Raw genomic sequence first — 18,465 nt, 5'->3', positions numbered from 1 at the left:
TTAAAGAAAGCATAGCCCAATCTACACCTGTGGAGCCTAATACCCTGCAACCTCTTTCTACAGTATGACTGGAAAATTTATCATGTAGGCTGGGTATTATTAGTAACTGTGCTATTCTATCTCCTGGTGAAATTACTGATATACCCTTTGGAGAACTGGCTATAATTTTTATTTCACCTTTATAATCAGGATCAATTACCCCAGGACTTATCATAAGTCCTTTTAGAGTAGAAGAACTGTGTCCCAATAATAAGCCTACTGCTCCTTTGGGAAGAGGTCCTTTTACCCCTGTGGGAATGATTTGAACTCCCATCTCTGAAGTTAGTACTGTTCTGGCAGAGGCGCAGATGTCAAATCCTGCGCTTCCTCTGGTTTGTATAGTGAGGGATCTAATGGACAATGTGTCCTGGGCACTACCCTGATGGGGTTGCTGAGTTCCTCCAATGCCCCGTATATTTGTGGTCTTGGGCCCCGGAGCATTGGGCCCCCCTGTCCATTTTTTGGCAATGGAGCCCGATGCCTTTCTCCATGATATCGTGGATAGACACCTGGTCCTTGTTCGTTTTTTGATAATGGAGTACCCTCTATGGTGGTTTGAGAGCGGCATTCATTAGTCCAATGTCTCCCTCTACAGCATCATGGGCAAATACCCGGTATTCTACTCCTTTGATACCTAGTTTTTTTTTAAACCCTCCTCCTATAAGGAGCAATTGCCTCCCTAAAAGGGGCAATTCCTTTTAAAATGTCCTGTTTGTTCACAATTGTAGCATGTTTTTGGCCTGGCATCTAAAACCTGTTGTACTACTGCTGCCAAGACTTGCCCTTGTTCATTAATATCTCTACATAATTTAATATATGTGTTTAAATCTTCATGTTTCCATGGTCTAATGACCTCTCTGCACCAACGAGTCGCTTGCTCATAAGCCAGTTGTTTTATTAATGGCATTGCTTGTTCTGTATTCCCAAAACTCCGGTAGCTGTTTGAATAAGCCTATCTACAAATTCAGTATAAGGTTCATTCATTAGCTCCTTGTATTACCTTAGATAATTGACCTTGTAAACCTCCATGTCCTTGTAAAGTCTTCCATGCCCTAACCGCATCTGCAGCAATTTGTGAGTATATGGCAGGATCATATGCAATTTGTTGCTGCTGATCCTCATAAGGTCCCTTTCCTAACAACATATCTAAATTTCTCTGAGGATAACCAGCTGCTGCATTTCGCCTAGCCATCTCCTTGCAAAATTCCTCATTGGCAACCTTCCATAACAGGTATTGTCCTCCATTTAGCACAGCTTTACACACACTAGTCCAATCTTCTGGCGTCATGTTCAAGTTGGTAATGGATTCGACCATGCTTACAGTGAAGGGTGCTTGAGGACCATAGGTTGTTACAGCCTCTTTTAGCTGCTTCACTGTTTTGAAATCTAAAGCATGGTGAATTCGCTGCCCTCCTGCTTGCTCAAATACAGGGCATGCTAATATTTGAGGTCCTGTCTCAGGATCCCATCTATCAACTACGGGGATTGGGGGCCTCCCGGCATATGGAGGTGGCATTGTTGGTTGGACACTTATGCCTTCTGGTGATAGTAATGTGTTAGTAGCAGTCTCCTGTTGTAACTTTTCCTCTTGCTAAGAGCCACAGCCAAGTAATATGATACATGGCATTTTTGGTTGAAAGGTGACGCCAACAAGCCATTGAGATGATATGATTATGTTAAGATTTGCATTCATATGGATATTGGACTCCTGCTGTCCACCTCAGCCTGCTACAGGACTCCTGGAGAGTTCCCATTGGTTGGGGAAGTGCGGTAGGAGGGAATTCCGGAGGAGGAACCGCCTCTTGGGTTCTGGGAGAATGCGGTGTGAGTCGATCGGGAATCTCCCCTGATGCGTACGGAGCATTGGCGGCAGTTTCAAAAAATAAAGTTTGTTCCTGCTTGAGTGGCTCGTGATTTTGTGCCCAGCCAGACCGCAGCACCTCTGATGGCTTTTTCTGCTCTAAACTTTCTTCCTCTGTCTGACTAGCTCGAGAGACCTTCTCTTTTACTTGAATTTTTTCCTCTGTCTGACTAACTTGAGAGACCTTCTCTTTTACTTGAATCTTTTCCTCTGTCTGACTAGCTTGAGAGACCTTCTCTTTTACTTGAATCAATATGTCTTCTCCTTCCTCTACCATTGTCTAAACTGAAGGCTTTGGACTAAGCAAACAAGATACCAATGCCCATAATGGCAATGTGCCAACTGGCAGAGTTCCTGGGTTTTTCTCTTCCTTTTCCCTTAAATCTTCACCATGATGGTTCCATTGTGATATATTTAACAACTCCTCCTTAAAAAGCATGGGCTACATTTTTGTAGTGTATCTACGTATGCCCTGACTGTTCTTGATTTTACTGAGATGACTCCTTCCTCTAACAATTTACTTAAAATTGTTTTGGTTTGTTTTTTTACTAATTTCTGATCCCATATTTCTACTATAATACAACCCAGCAAAATGGTGCCAAACAAAACAGAAACAGAATGGACCAACAAAAAATCATTATGACAACCTTTGTATCCTCCTGAAATATCCATCCGTCCTTTCTCCCTATCTGTTCCTCAGACGCAAATAGTTTTTCCTCAGATGTGAGCAGTTTTTCTTCCATCTCACTCATCTCCAGGGACAGGCAACTTAAAACAAAACGAAAGAAGAATCTTAAAATGGCTACCCATCCTCTCCGCCTGCCCTCAGGGGCGAGCAGTTTACCTTATCACTTACCCTCAGTCGTTCCCCGTATGGGCCACCAAATGCTACAGTCTGGCTGGGCACAATTCACGAGCTACTTATCAAGCAGAAACGAACTTTATTTTTAGAACACACACACTGCGAGCTCTTCAGGAATTCCCTCAGAGCCCAACTGCCACCACTGGCTTCCCACAAGTCTCTCCACCCCCATCCCCCCACTCCTCCTGCTCTTGAGGCTGAATGGCTGGGTTACGTGGGCGGAGCCAAGAGTCCTCCAATGAGCAGCTCCGTGGTCTGAAAGGGCGGGGAAACAGCCCAATGAGCATCACCGCAGAGGAGCCAATCAGCTGGCAGCTGGAAGTTTGCTGGGGCTGCTGTGAGCCAATCATCAGCTGGCAGCTGGAAGTTTGTTGGGGCCCCTTCGGCTGTGGCTCTCAACATGTTCCATCCTCAGCACCATGGAAATGTAAGAAAGATATTGTGTCCACCTAAAACTTAAAAATAAATGAATATTAAATATTTTGAAGAGTAGAAACTGCATCCAAGGGAGGGCAGAAAGAAGTGCAGGCTGAGCACTGAAGTAAGAGTCTCAGTGTACACAGTGAGTTGCGGAAGAGAGTCCTCTCCAGAGGGAGACTAAGAAGACGGTCTTCGCAGGAGGAGTGGTCCAGGGACACACTGAGAGTAATAGTCCTGTCTCCAGCAATGTCACCTGCATTCTGATGACAGAAGGATTCCCACGTGCATGTCTGTGGGGCAGGCCTGTCTTGCTGGTTCATCCTTCCAGAGTTCTCCCCTGGATGTCTTTCAGGAACTGAACCCTTCCCATTGGAACCAACACCTTCTTTCTGACACTAGAATTCCTGCTTCTCCAGGCCTGATTCTCTTGGTAAAGGACGAGTGCCCTGTTTCCTCTTGCACTCCTCCATCTTGCCCATCCAAGTGAGATGGGAAGGACAGGAAAAAGCAGGGAGCAGACACAGACAGGGACAAAGGAGATGACAGTAGCACATCCACAGACAGGCCTCTGGAGACCTGGGGGTCAGAGACAAGGGCAGAGACAGCAATGTGCTGTGGAATGGGGGAGAGAAGCAGGTGCGCGGGAGAGGAAATGAATGGGAAGCTGGTTCTGGGCCTTGATGAGGATGCCCGGGGTGTGTCCACCTATAGGCCAGGTGATCCTGAAGCACAGACTAGGAGGGTCTCAGATGGGGATTCATCCCACCCAGGAGAGGCTGGAGCTTCCGAAACCTTTGCTGAGTTTTTCTCCACAATTCCCCTTTGCGGGTACCTTGACACCTCTGAAGGATGTCATTTCTTTTCTACAGAGGGAGGCAATGCCTGTGTGGATATGCATGGGCAAGAAGGACCACAGGAAGCCCCCTGCTCCTCCCCAGGACATGCACCAGGTAAGGAGGAAGCTGATCCAGCCCTGGGTTGCAGGGTGGGGATGGCCAACACAGGCATTTGCTGTTGGGTTCACACTGAGCACTCTCCAGCTAGTCCTAAGATGAAAGTCTTTGCATTCATCCAGGACTTTATGCTTTTAAGAAATAAGATCTAGAGACCAAAATTAGGGAAAATTGTTTAGAGAGATGAATGAAAGCAAATCATAACCACGTGGCAAGGAAGCATTGAGGAAACCGTGGAGAGCAGATCAATCAAAACACACATTTTGGGGGCTGGGGTTGTGGCTCAGTGGTAGAGTGCTCGCCTACCATGCCCAAGGCACTGGGTTCCATCCTCAGCACCATGGGAATGTAAGAAAGATATTGTGTCCACCTAAAACTTAAAAATAAATTAAGATTTTTAAAAGTACACATTTGAAGAGTGGAAGCTGCATCCAAGGGAGGGCAGAAAGAAGTGGCAGGCTGAGCACTGAAGTAAGAGTCACAGTGTACACAGTGACTTGTGGAAGAGAGTCCTCTCCAGAGGGAAACTAAGAAGAAGGTCTTCACAGGAGGAGTGTCCCATGGACACACTGAGAGTAATAGTCCTCTCCAGCAATGTCACCTGCTCTCCAATGACACATGGATTCCCAGGTGCACGTCTGTGGAGCAGGCCAGCCTTGTCAGCTCATCCTTCCAGAGTTCTCCACTGGGTATCTTTCAGGAACTGAACCCTTCCCATTGGAACCAACATCTTCTTTCTGACACTAGAATTCCTGATTCTCCAGGCCTGATTCTCTTGGTAAAGGACGAGTGCCCTGTTTCCTCTTGTACTCCTCCATCTTGCCCATCCAAGTGAGATGGGAAGGACAGGAAAAAGCAGGGAGCAAACACAGACAGGGACAAAGGAGATGACAGTAGCACATCCACAGACAGGCCTCTGGAGACCTGGGGGTCAGAGACAAGGGCAGAGACAGCAATGTGCTGTGGAATGGGGGAGAGAAGCAGGTGCGTGGGAGAGGAAATGAATGGAAGCTGGTTCTGGGCCTTGATGAGGATGCCCGGGGTGTGTCCACCTATGGGCCAGGTGATCCTGAAGCACAGACCAGGAGGGTCTCAGATGGGGATTCATCCCACCCAGGAGAGGCTGGAGCTTCCGAAACCTTTGCTGAGTTTTTCTCCACAATTCCCCTTTGGGGGTACCTTGACACCTCTGAAGGACGTCATTTCTTTTCTGCAGAGGGAGGCAATGCCTGTGTGGATATGTGTGGGGAAGAAGGACCACAGGAAGCCCCCTGCTCCTCCCCAGGACATGCACCAGGTAAGGAGGAAGCTGATCCAGCCTTGGCGTTTGCTGTTGGGTTCACACTGAGCACTCTCCAGCTAGTCCTCAGATGGAAGTGTTTGCATTTATCCTGGAGTTTTTTGGGAAGCACAAGGAGAAATTCTTGTGAATTCTGTTTGGAACAATATGGCCTTCATTGTTCGAATATGTGTTTTCCCTGCTCAGGTTGAAGTAATAAGTTCCAAGAATGACTCTCTTTCTCTTTTATTGTTACATTATAGTTGTGTATGTTGATGGGGTTTGCTCTTCCATATTCGTACATGCACACGATTTAACAGCATAATTTGGCCAGTGTCACTCCCCCGCATCCCCTCCCCGAGCCGGTCTTGGTTCCTGTCTTTAACTGATCTCCCTTTGATTTTTTGGAATTTGAGTCCCAGCTTTATTTTCCTTTTCCCTCTCCAGCTTCTTCATATGAGGGAAAGCATATGACCCTTAATGAGTTAGACCTTTCCCCTTCACCCTTCCCACCCATTTATGCTAAAAATTCAATATATGATTCTGATTCCGCCCATCCAATATTTTCTCCGAACTCTCTGGCTCCATCTGAACATAAGAAGATATGTTTCTGGGTCCCTCTGCGTGGTCTGTGGTGTCCTTATATCTCTTCAGTGTCCTGGGAACTGGATACTACCCAGATGGCCCCCACAGACAATCTAGAGGAGGTGGTCAGCCATTCACTGTGGATTGGAGAAGGCATTTGTGTTGTCTGCTCCCAAGCAACTGCGGAATCTTTGTTTCTCCCCATCTTCTCCCATTCCGCCCTCTGCTTGCAGTTACCAGGCAGAGGAGCCAAAGGAAGGGGTCAGAAATAAGAGAGAATGTGCTGTTCAGGGAGGGAGCAAGGTGGGAAGACTGTCCCCTGCCTCTGGTAAGAGTGACAGGAGCTGCCTTAGCCCCCACATCGGGGGGATTCAAAGGCAGGAGGGTCTGAGGCCAGGGAGTCCCCCAGGAGTCACTTGAAGTGCGTGGGGCTTCCTGGCCTCCGTGTGGGCTTTCCTGTCATGGTATCCTGGGGTGGAACACGGAGTCCTCGAAGGGTTTCATTCTCTTCTGCAGAAGGCAACGGTTGCTGTTTCCAAATGTCTGATGAAGAAGAGGTCCAGGAAGGCTTGGGCTCACCTCCAGCGGGTGAGCCAGGTAAGGCAGGGAGGGGTGGCGACGGCTGCTGGGTGTTGGGGGGCTAGTGTTTCCTGGTGGGTTTACTCTGAATGTGCTTCATGATGAAATGATCCAGTTACTCTTCACATTTCCCCTTGGCCTTTTAGGGAAATTCAGGGTGACAGGAAATCTCGAAAAACTCTGGGATTAAGGAGTCTTTTGGTTTGTTATTAGGTACTGGTATATGCACTTAAAGTCGAAAAATACTAGGATAAGAGAATGCTCTTTTGCCTTTATCTTTTCACCACTATTAGTATTATTATTTGAATTCATATAACAATTTCTGTTCCCATTCACTCCTTATCTTCTATGGAAATAAAAAAAAAATCTTAGCATTTCTCTGCTGTTTGATAATTTTTTTACAGTTTTGTCACAAACTTGACAAAGCTTTCAAAGAAACACTAAAGTAGTATCAAATTGATAGAATTCAGATGAGCTATTTCTAAAACCAGATTCTGTTTTGGACCAGTGTTCTCCCTGTGCCATTGGATTACACAGTGTTTTTTCAGTGTGCTTTGGTAATTACGCTCTCCTTCCATCCTCAAAAACTTTAAGAAACAGGCAGCGAGATGTTGCTACTGTTTTGAGGAAGTAAAAATAAGATGTATATAAGATGCAAGGAAAGAGAAGTCCCAAGAGAGAAAAGCAGAGTGGAGATCCACAGGGGCTTCAGGTTCTGAGAAGCTGGCATGAGGTTGGGCCATGGTCAATGTCCAAAGCAGAAGTCCAAGGGGCCTTTGGGTACCCGGAAATCCACTAGGATTCAATGGACAGAGATTTTATTTAGCAAATAAGAATGCTTAGGGAGAGAAGAGGGGGGAAATCACAGAAACTATGTGAATGTAATCTACCATATGATGTAGGAGATACCCAGAAGAGGAGAGCCCGAAGAGGTGAACACAGAGGCGATGTGAAAAAGCAGACACACAGAATCACCGAAGGAGAAAAAGGCAGATAATCATGGAGACTGGAAATGTCAGGGAGAAGATCCAGAAAGTCAAGGAGAAGCACAGAGGCCCTTTATGAGGTGTAGCAATGAAAATGTGTATAGTATTAAAAGAATAGGGTACCACTTAATATTCAACCAAAGGCTGAATTCGTTGTTTTTTAACCGAGGAAGAGTTGTGCTTATGAGTCCAGTTTCTCTAAAGAGCACTCCTACTGTAGAATGTTTGGGGAGAGTGTGGAGCTCAGGGATTCGAGGACCTTTGGAAATGGCCTTGCATGGGGACTAGCTGACCCTTAGTGAGAGCAGGCTAATGGGAGCATGGCCCCTACATCTCTGCTGACTGTCAGAATCTTGGGGAAGTGATGATGGGCTGGCTTTCAGAGGCCTGTGTCCTGGATGGAAGCTATCATTGACTCATTGGGATGATTCTGGCTTTATTTGTTCATGTGGCGAAAGAATAATGAGTTTTCCTAGGAGTGTAGGAACTTTGAAATCTGTTTCCCCATGAGGAAGTCCCTACTAAGAAGATGCAAGAAAGGCCATGAAGGTATTGTTCAGAGCCAAATGTTTTCTGAAAGAGAAATAAAAGGAATAAAACTCTTAGGCTTCTTCCCTACTGAGTGACAGGGCTGCTGGACTGAGTGTTCAGCCTGTGGAAGGAGACAGAAAAAAGAGAAGTAGTGATATTTAGTAATTAGTTGATCAAATGACTAGTACCTTGTGGTTGTAGGGCTGAGGTCATACTTTGCTGCTGGTTCTTGGCCAGGGCTTACTCAACCCACAGAGGCCACTCACATTCCCTGACACATGGCCCCTGCATCTTCAAGGGAGCAACAGTGTGTGGAGTCCTGTGCATGCTCTGAACTTCGGAGTGCCTCTTCTGCTGCCAGAGGGAAAACATTCAGTACTTTTAAAGGGTTCATGTGACTAGACCCAGCCCACCTTGATAATCCTCCCCTTCTCAAGGTCAACTCTGCAATACAACATAACCAAATCATGGGAATAACACTCCATGTTCATAGTTCCTTAGATTAGGAGAGAAAATCTTCAGGAGCCTTCGTAGAATTCTGCCTACCAAGCAATGCTTAACAAAACCCAGAGAAAATAACTGTCTAGATGAGCCACTGATTTCCCCAAGAGAATAATATTAAATGGGACATCAAATGAAAGTAGAACATAAATGTATGAAAGAAAAGAATCTGTCTTTAGACGAGGCCGAAGAGATTATAGTAAATGGATTAGGTGCCACAGGAAGTGAAGTGTAGCTGTTCTGTTTAGTGCTTGCAGATCTTAAATCACACATAGTGGAGGAATGCCCATGTTCAGATCAACTATAAACTGATCATGCATGGGAGAATTTTTTGGGAACTTCTAAAATTAGTCCTTGTGTATGTTTTTTAATCTGTCAGTCCCATTTGCAGAAGAGATCTCTACCTAGTACATTTGTAGAGGTATTACTAAAGAAAAGAAAGCTATGTAGATATTTTGGAATTTTGTTCTGAAAGTAACAGTTTCTGGTTGGGATCTGGGAACATCTGGAGATTTCCCCCCTTCTTTTACAGAAGTACTTACCAAATGTGTTACTTTCTTTCTTTTTTTTTTTTTGGTACTGGGGATTGAACCCATGGGCACTTAACCACTGAGCCACATCCCATTCATTTTTATATTTTATTTAGAGACAGGGTCTCACTGAGTTGCTTAGGGCCTCACCAATTTGCTGAGGCTGGCTTTGAACTTGCAGTCCTCCTGCCTCAGCCTCCTGAGCCACTGGGATTATAGGCATCAGCCACCACGCCTGGCTGAAATATGTTACTTTTGACATGTCAAAAGTCCCTCCTTGTAATCCAGTGATCCTTTTTTTCCATTTATTCAGATGGGTGCAAGAGTTAGAATCATAGGAAGTCTATAAAGGAGGGGCAAGTTTTGTCAGGGAGTACTTGTGGCTTTAAGGAAGACAGTCGTGTGACAAACTGCGATGGGGCCATTGCATTCAGCAATGAATGTGAATAATGTGTGGCCCAGGCATGGAACACTGGGATCACCAACCAGAGACTCAAAAGGAGACACATGACCAATGACACGAGAATAGCTTAATCCAGTTTGCATACTACATAAATGATTTTGTGGTACAAACTGACAAGACACCAAGTTGCGCTCTTGAAGGTTGTGATGAGGAACCCAAGACAAAGTGTGACCAAACATCTTTGCACAATTTGGCTACTGTCTATGAACCCACATCCATCAGTTTGGGGGGCTGGCTTGGATTAAGGACTCATTAGACCTTTGTCTCCATATATATGCTTTGGATCACATTCTTTTCTTTTTTTAAATATATTTATTTATTTTCATGTGGTGCCAAGATCAAACCCAGTACTTCATGCATGCAAGGCAAGTGATCTACCACTGAGCTACAACCCCAGTCCCAGGATCACATTCTTTTAATATTCAGAGAGCACAGGAAAATCAGAAACAGACAATACAAGACTTTTTTTTTTTTTTTTTTTTTTAAAGAGAGAGTGAGAGAGGAGAGAGAGAGAGAATTTTTAATATTTATTTTCTAGTTCTCGGCGGACACAACATCTGTGTTTTGTATGTGGTGCTGAGGATCGAACCCGGGCCGCCCGCATGCCAGGCGAGCGCGCTACCGCTTGAGCCACATCCCCAGCCCAATACAAGACTTTTAAAAACAGACAAAAGTGAGAACAAATGATATAGTGGAGAAAAAGTACATAAGTGGAGGGAATAATTGCTAGATGCTGTACTTCCAAACCAAAATATCTGAACAAAACCAAATTAAATCAGATGAAACAAATTAAATCAGATAAATTCAGAAATAAAAGCCCAGGGAAACAATCCAGAGCTCAAGTGATGTTAATGCTGATTCATTTGGCAGTGGACCAGGAAGACCACTGAGCTAGGCCCAGGCCCAAGAGGTATGGGATTGACCACTGTGCGGTCCAAGGGTCCCATTGGACCTTCTTAAGCAAGTCTTCCAGAGGATATTGGTGGAGACTCCAAAATTTGAAGGGAGAACTCATCACTCAGTATCTGAGCTCAGTATTCTGAAATTGCTAAGCAAAGGTCCCATTGGGAGGTGACACTGTGCTTATGGGACACAGTCTCTATGAAACAGGAAACTGCTGATTTTTTATCGAGTTTTGGAAAATAAGGATTTCAGGACCCAATCCTTCTAGAAGCAGGAGTGTTTATGAGTATGTTGGCATTTAGCCACTGTTCAGGCTTCTTAGAGGGTGTTGACTAATGGCTTGAGGTCAGTCCTGCAGGGCTGCCTCTGACTGGCTGACTTTGAGCAATGTGGTTAGTGATGTAAGTATCACTGGCCATTTGGGATGAGTTTGAAAATGGTTCTGCTGGGTGCTCTTTACTATTTCCAAAGAACAACTAGTGGTTTTTTTTTTGTTTGTTTGTTTGTTTTCCTGGAAGAAAAGAACTTTTTTTTTAAAAAAAATTTCTGGGCTACAAGTAGAAAGATAAAAGTTTTAGAAAAGGCAAATGAGGTGTCAAATGGAAAGAGCAGGGCGCTGCTGGATCTTGGGTGTGGTTATTGAGCAGATATTATTCCTCCCCCCAGTTCATCTTAGCCTAGAACTTCAGTGTGTGTCATGGGAGCACTGGGACTCTTCCCTGGTCACTGTCTCAGGATCCATGGACAGTAATCTTCTTGTTTCTCATTAGTATCTGGTGAATTAGAAGATCACCAAACGAATAAAGAAGAGTCAGAAGAGCTTACTTCCAACCTGCTCAGCTCTGATGGACAAGGTAATTAGGACTTAAAAATCATTAAAACAGACACAGTTCTGATAAAGAGGAAAAAACGTGATTTAACTTTTGATGGTTTCAAGTTTTACCTGGTGTTCAAGGCACAGAAGCTAAGAAGGGAAAATGGTGCCCAGCCTTCTGCTTAAACATTATTACCTTCCAACGATAATTATTTTCTACTCACACTTTACTGAAACTTTGGGGCTCTCTTCATAAGCACAAGTACATATCCCTTAAAAAAATTAAAGGAAAGACAGGGAGGGGAAAAATAGTAAGACTGAAAGGAAGAGTCAGATACAGGAGAACAATGAAGGGAAATTTTTCAGAGGAAGAAATAGAGAAGAGGGGACCAAAGGGTGTGGGGAAAAAGGCGGCAAGGCAAATGAGATGTCTTCTGAAATCATAATTTTGTTCCAGACACAGAGCAACCAGCACAGGGAAATAAGAAGTGTTCCTGTGTCATGTGTTTCTCAAGAGATGTGCCAGGAGGCTCAGGAACAGGGACGGACAGCAGCCAAGCACAGGATGCGATGGGTAAGGCTGTGGGGGCCGTGGTTCGGGAGGGTTCTGGGAGGGCTTCGTGGGTACCACGGCCCCCGGTAAAACAGCAATTGGTGATTCAGTCCATCCCAGAATCCCCCTCTCTGTGTTTGCTTGGCCTGAGACTTTGGGGAACTGCAGGGAGGCTAGAAATCTTTATACAGTCCTATTTAACAGGATGGGTTCTGTTGAGCATGTAAGCTTGATGTAAAAATGCACTCTTTAAAAATGGCAGGTACCTTCTTTACTACAGTTAAACACAATTTTCCAAGGATCCCAAGGAAGCCAACTGAACTTCTGCTGGTAGACTACAGTGTCACTTTCCCACAGCCTTGGAAAGGTGTCTGTCCACAGGCAGAGTCCTGCTGTCTAACTGGCAGGAGGAAAGGCTTCAGACCAGCTGTTCTCAATCCAGGGCATGTTTTCTACTGAGAGCCTCCAACATGTCACTGATTTGCACAGGGATTGCCTATAAAATTTTGTAAAATTTTAAATCTTATTTAATCTGTAGAAAAATCTGAAGGTCTAAGTAAGGGCAGGGGCAACTGTTTCTATTACGAAAGAAGCAGTTTTCCAAAGTCTTGTTGTGGGAAAAAAGAAGACCCAGGGCCCCTCCTGAACACTTACTTCTCAGTTCAGTAGGTTTTTGGATTCTTTTACAAGGAAGAACGAAATGATAATCCAGACATTTTTGTAAGTGTAAGCCTTCTGCATTAGAAATTGTCCTAAGACTTGTTACTTTTATTTATTAATTTCTATTTCCTCATTATCACTTGTTATTTTCTAGATACTGTGAATATTGGAAACCAAGCTACTTTAGGAAAACCCAAGAGCAAAAGAAGTAAGAATAAATGAGACTTTGCTTGCTTCTAATGTTGCAGATGAGTCTTTAATGCTTATTTTATTATTACCATTATTACCATGCCATGGTAGACAGAATGATGGGCTCCCAAAGGTGCCTGTGACTGAATCCTTGGAATTTGTAATCTGTTTTCTTCCAGATAGAGTTAAGCTAGGGACCTTGGAGGGAGAAACTATTTTGAATCATCTGGGTGGGCCCAATCTAATTTTATCGGCCTCAGAAAGTGGAGAGGCTTTCCTGAGAGAGGGAGGTGTGATTGGGGGGGGTGGGGGGTGGGAAGGGTGCAGTGTTGCTAGTTTGGAGGTGGAAGAGGGGACCAAAGCATGTGATTGGCCTCAGAAGCTGGAAAACTCAGGAATGTAGATTCTCCCTACAGCCACCAGAAAGACATTTCTAACTCATATAACTATCAGATCATAGTTTTGTGCTGTTTTAAGTCCCTAATTGTGTGGTAATTGTTATGGAAGCAATTGAGAGCAAATCAGCTTTTGGTTCAGACAGGCACTGTATAGTGGCATTTCTGCACTAGCAGACCACAGATGTGGTGATCCTGCAAGACTGCGAAGTTGTAGCTCTCTTAGTTGGTGTAAGTACATTCTGTGAGGTTTGCGTAGTGACAAACCACCTGCAACGCTTTTCTCAGAATGTGTCTCCACCGTAAGGTAATGTATGACTCTACTTGGAAGTGGGGTGCAACCATAACGCATTCCTAAAAATGTGGAAGTGAGTGGATTTAGGTAGTGAGTAGAGAATGGAAGGATTGTAAATAGCTGGGTAGAAAGGCTTAGAATGTCTTGAGCAGATCATTGGTAGAAATATGGATGCTAAAGTCTCTGCTTGAGAGCACTCAGAAGAGAGTGAAGAACATGGTAGAGAAATTCTGTGTTGTCTCAGAGAATGCCTACATCATACCCAACAGACCGTTAGTAAAAGTATGAAGGCTGCCGGTATCACGGGGGAGGCCCAGAAAGGAATAAAAACGTGTCTTTGGAGACTGGTGGGAAGGGGCTCTTTACTATATAGTGGCAGAAGGCTTAGTGAAATTCTGTCCCGCCACTCGGTGGAAAGTCAGGAGGTTTCAAAACAGAGTTAGAAGGTGCATCCTGCTATCTTTGCCAATTATAGTAAAGTTTAAGAGGAGAGGGATCAATTAAGGGAAGAACTGCTAAAAGTAAAGAAATGAAGGCTTGGTGAGCTGGAACATTCTCATCCTGTCCAGGTTGCAAAAGATGCTCAGATTAGGAGACTCACTGTCAGGAAAGTGTGCCTCCAGAGGTGACCTAGAGTGTCTGTGAAGCTCTTTGCTAGTGCCTGGGAAGTAGTGTAAGGTTGGAGTGTTCACTCAAAAATAGGTTCTATGAAGAGAGGAAGTGTGGGACTATAGATCCATTCAGTCATCTCATCAGAAGTTAAAAACATTTGGGTATCTAGGGAAGATCTATGGGGTGCCTGTTGTCTAATGGAACGCCCATGACATATGTGGGAGATCCCCAAGATTCCTGAGAATATTGTAGCAAGAGGAACAATGTTGTCCATGTTCTGTAGAATTTATAGTCTGTTACTGTAGGTGGCAAAGGGGAATTTGAAGATAGGAATAAGGGCTGGAGATATGTGGCTCAGTCGTAGAGTATTTGCCTAGCATTCACGGGACCCTGGGTTCAACCCCCAGCACTGCAAAAGAAATTTTTAAAAATGAAGATAGGATTAAGTTAAGGATACTGAGGTAGGGAGAGTATTCTGGAGTATTTGAATGGTGCAATCAAATCACATGGAGTTTTAAAATCAGAGATCCTTTTCTCCTTTGGAAGGAGGGATACCTAAGGGCATATGACCACAGGAGAACCATCAGAGAGGCACAGTGTAGCTGGCTTTGAAGATTAAGTAGGGTCTCTGAACCAAAGATTGTAGACAGCTGTGGGAAGCTGGAAAGAACGAAGAAATGACTTTTCCACTAGTGCCTCAAGGAGGAAACAGATGCCTCGTGGGACTGTGGGACCCACAGCTGATTTCTGACCTGTAGAACTGTGAGTCAATAAGCTCATGTTGTTTGAAGACACTAAGTTTATAGTAATTCATTATGACAGCAACGGAAAACCAGTATATTCAAAAGACAAAAAAAGAAAAAAAAATCTACCATATATAATTATATTAGATTTGAACTTTTTTCACTGTATAATTTCATTTATATTAAATACTTAGTTAAAATTATAGAGACAAGAAGAGTGGTAGTTGCTAGGATATATTAGATTTTTAATAATATAAATTTGTTTTTTTAAATGGTTTATATCTTTATGTTATTTTTTCTGATGTTAATACACACACACTTTGGTGTATATTTTCCTGTATCTTTTTAATATTTGTATTTACACATTTAGAAATAATCCTGTTTATCTAATAAATCTATTCATACTGCTATGTCTCCCTCAATTTAAATCAGTATATCATACACTAGACCCAATAACCATTTAATATTTTGCTTAGTTTTATTTCATTTCTATTTTAATTTGCAGTGCTTTTATTTTGGGTACATTTTTCATTTGCTATGACCATTTAGTTTCCTTCTCTACAAATACCTGGAACATAGGCCTTGTTGGTGTCTTCTTTTATGTTTTTCTCTTTAACCATGCAGAATAACTGTAAAACTACTTGTATATTTTACCTGCATATGTTGCTATATTTTGTTTCATTAGATGTATTCTTTTAGATTTTTTTAATTGCATCTTTATCCTAGAGAAATTTGAAAAATTTATGTAGTCAAATCTCTCAGCTTCTTTCTTGATGGTTTTCAGGTTTTATATAAGCTTTATTGAGAATATTTTCTACCTCAAGACTTTGGAAATATTTTTATTTGCTTCTAGAGTAGTTGAAATACTTAGTATGTTTCAATGTTTAATATTTGTATTTACACATTTAGAAATAATCCTGTTTATCTAATAAATCTATCCATACTGCTATGTCTCCCTCAATTTAAATCAGTATATCATACACTAGACCCAATAACCCAGTAATGTAATGGGACTCACCTTTTTGTGCTGATGTGAGATAGTATTTATAAAAAATAACCCCAACATTAAATGTCATTTAATGTACTTTTTCGTCATACACAGATCTGTGTCTGGAATCAACTCCGAATCACTGGTCTATTTATTTCAGCTAACATTATATTCAAAAACAAAATGCTAAAATCTTTTCTTTTAAGATCAGAAGCATCTCACCTTATCCCTTCAACACAGCACTGGAAGTTCTAGCCAGAGGAATTAGGCAAGAAATAAATAAAAAGTGTACAAATCAGAAAGCAACAAGTAAAACTCTTTGCAGATAATATGATCTTATAAATAGAAGCTTTAATGACTCTACCCCCAAATAATTAGAACCAATAAATGAATTCAGTAAAGTTACAGAATACAAATATCAACATAACAAAGCTCAGTAGTGTTTCTCTATATTAACAACAAACTAACCAGAAAATCCCTATATAATAGCATCAAAAAGAATAAAACACTTGGGAATAAATTCATTCGAGGAGGTGAAATACTTATATACTGAAAACTACAAGACATTGGTAAAAGAAATTGAGCAATGCAGAAATTAATGGAAAGATATCTCATGCCCATGGATTGGAAGAACTAATACTGTCAAAATGTCCATATGCCCAATGTGATCTACAGATTCAATACAATTCCTATTAAAATTCCATTGGCATTTTTCATTGAAATAGAAAAAAGTGATCCTAACATGTATATGGAACCACAAAAGACCCCACATCAGCCAAGTAATCTTGAGAAAGATGAACAAAGCTGGAGCCATCACACGCTGACACACTTTACTATGAATCTTTAATAATCAAACCAATACAGCAGTGTCACACAGATACACAGACCAATGGGACAGACTAGAGAGCCCATAAATATAACTGCACATATGTGGTCAAATAATCTTTGATAAGGGCACCAAGGGAATAGTTTCTTTATGTAGATCTTATATGTTTTTTAGTTTCCTTATCAGCTTTAAAATTCACCACTTTAGGGTAAAATGGAACAAATGTGTACACATTTAACAAATGAGTGGTCACATAAATACCTCGACAATCAGCGTAGATTTCCATCACCCCCAAAGGTTCTCTTGTGTTCCTCTCCCAACCCCCTGGCTCTTGGCAAGAAGTAACCTCTTTTTATACATATAGTTTTTCTTTTATGAAAATTCATATAAATGGGGTCATACAATAAATAGATTATCTATATCTGACTCATTTCACTCTTAACATAATGCTTTTGAGACTCATTCATCTTGCTGTATGTATCAGTAATTACTCTTGTTTTTATTGCCAGGAAGTGTTCCATTGTATGGATACACAGAGATAGTTTATCTGTTTATTTTTTATAATCATTGATCTGTTTCCAGTTTCATCTATCACAACAAAGCTGCTAGGAACACATGCATACAAATATTTGGGTCAACAAATGATTTCATTTTTCTTGGTTGGATACCTAGGAGTGGTACAACTGGGTCACGTGAATATAAATACAGGTTTGATATTTTAAGAATCTGCCAAAACATTTTTTTAGATTGATTGTTCCCTTTTACATCCCCACCAGAAATTCATAATAGTACTAATTGACCTACATATTGCAGATAGTCTTTTGTTAGTTTTAGGTCTTACAGTCTGTGGCTTTCCTTTTAATTTTCTTAACATTGTTTGTTAAAGAGCAAAATTTTAAAATTTTGATAAAGTATCCTTCTATAACTTTTCCCTTTTATAGTCTGTGATTTTAGGGTACTATGTAAAAAGTTTTTGCCTAACTCAAGATTTTATTTTTGTTCAAGAAGTTTTATGTTATTAGTGTTTAGATCTATGACCTGTTTGGGTTAGTTTTCGTATATGGTATGAGGTAAGGATTGAAAGATTGTTTCATATGAATTTCCATATGAACCATTGTGAATTCTTTCTGAATTAAATTTATTGCTTTGACATCCTTGTTGAAAGTCAGTTGGCCATGTGTTTTGGTCTATTTCTGGCTTTTATTGTATATATTATACATATATTATATATAATGAGAGTGTATATATATATATATAAAAATACCTGAAATCAGGAAGTGTAAGTCTCTGATTTTTTTTTCAAAATCGTTTGGGTATTTTCAGCCCTGTGCATTTTGAAGCTTCTTCTACCTTTCAGTTTAGCCCTCTTGAGATCACATCCTTGTGGAAGGTGCCTGCTGAGCTTCAGCTATAATACATATTCTAGCCACTAGATGGAGAGGAGAGGATGGAGAGCAAAAACTATCTTCCTCAGAGATTTATTCCTTTTTTCAGAAGTGTCCCCAAGTTTTCCCTCCTTCCACAGTGATATTTTGCTATGGTCTTATGGCCAGATTTAAGCTGGTAGCCACACCATCTGCAAGAGAGGCTACGAGCTGTGGAGTCTTCTCTGGAAACATCTATCTTTCCAATACTGAAGGGGTTCTGTCAGTTAATTAGGAATGGGAAGTGGATATCTGAAAGCCAATATAAAGACTTGATCATGGATTCTTTAAGATTGTTGAGTGTTCCTTTGCATTCTAATGTGTGGTCAATACTTACAAATGTTCTATGCCACTTGAAAATAATACCCAACTGAGCTGTATGTTGAGCTGTGGCTTTTCTTCATATGCCTCTCCTCTTCAAGTGCCATCTTGTTTAAATCTTTTTCCATAGTAAGTTAGGTTCTATTTCTTCCA

At 42.0% G+C, this 18,465-nt stretch overlaps 1 protein-coding gene across 1 annotated transcript in view; it reads left to right on the top strand.

The window, feature by feature from the left end:
- Nucleotides 1-18,465, top strand: part of Sp140 (SP140 nuclear body protein) — a 65,169-nt gene that overhangs the window by 25,142 nt on the left and 21,562 nt on the right. The window contains exons 8-13 of the mRNA XM_076865893.2: nt 4,052-4,132; nt 5,352-5,432; nt 6,516-6,596; nt 11,263-11,346; nt 11,764-11,880; nt 12,674-12,727. Of these exons, the coding sequence (XP_076722008.2) occupies nt 4,052-4,132; nt 5,352-5,432; nt 6,516-6,596; nt 11,263-11,346; nt 11,764-11,880; nt 12,674-12,727 (498 nt within the window). The remainder of the gene's footprint in view (nt 1-4,051; nt 4,133-5,351; nt 5,433-6,515; nt 6,597-11,262; nt 11,347-11,763; nt 11,881-12,673; nt 12,728-18,465) is intronic.

Source organism: Callospermophilus lateralis, chromosome 9 (assembly GCF_048772815.1).
Source record: "Callospermophilus lateralis isolate mCalLat2 chromosome 9, mCalLat2.hap1, whole genome shotgun sequence".
NCBI lineage: Eukaryota > Metazoa > Chordata > Mammalia > Rodentia > Sciuridae > Callospermophilus > Callospermophilus lateralis.
The sequence above is the reverse complement of the archived record's forward strand: the minus strand, read 5'-3'. Positions and strand labels throughout refer to the sequence as shown.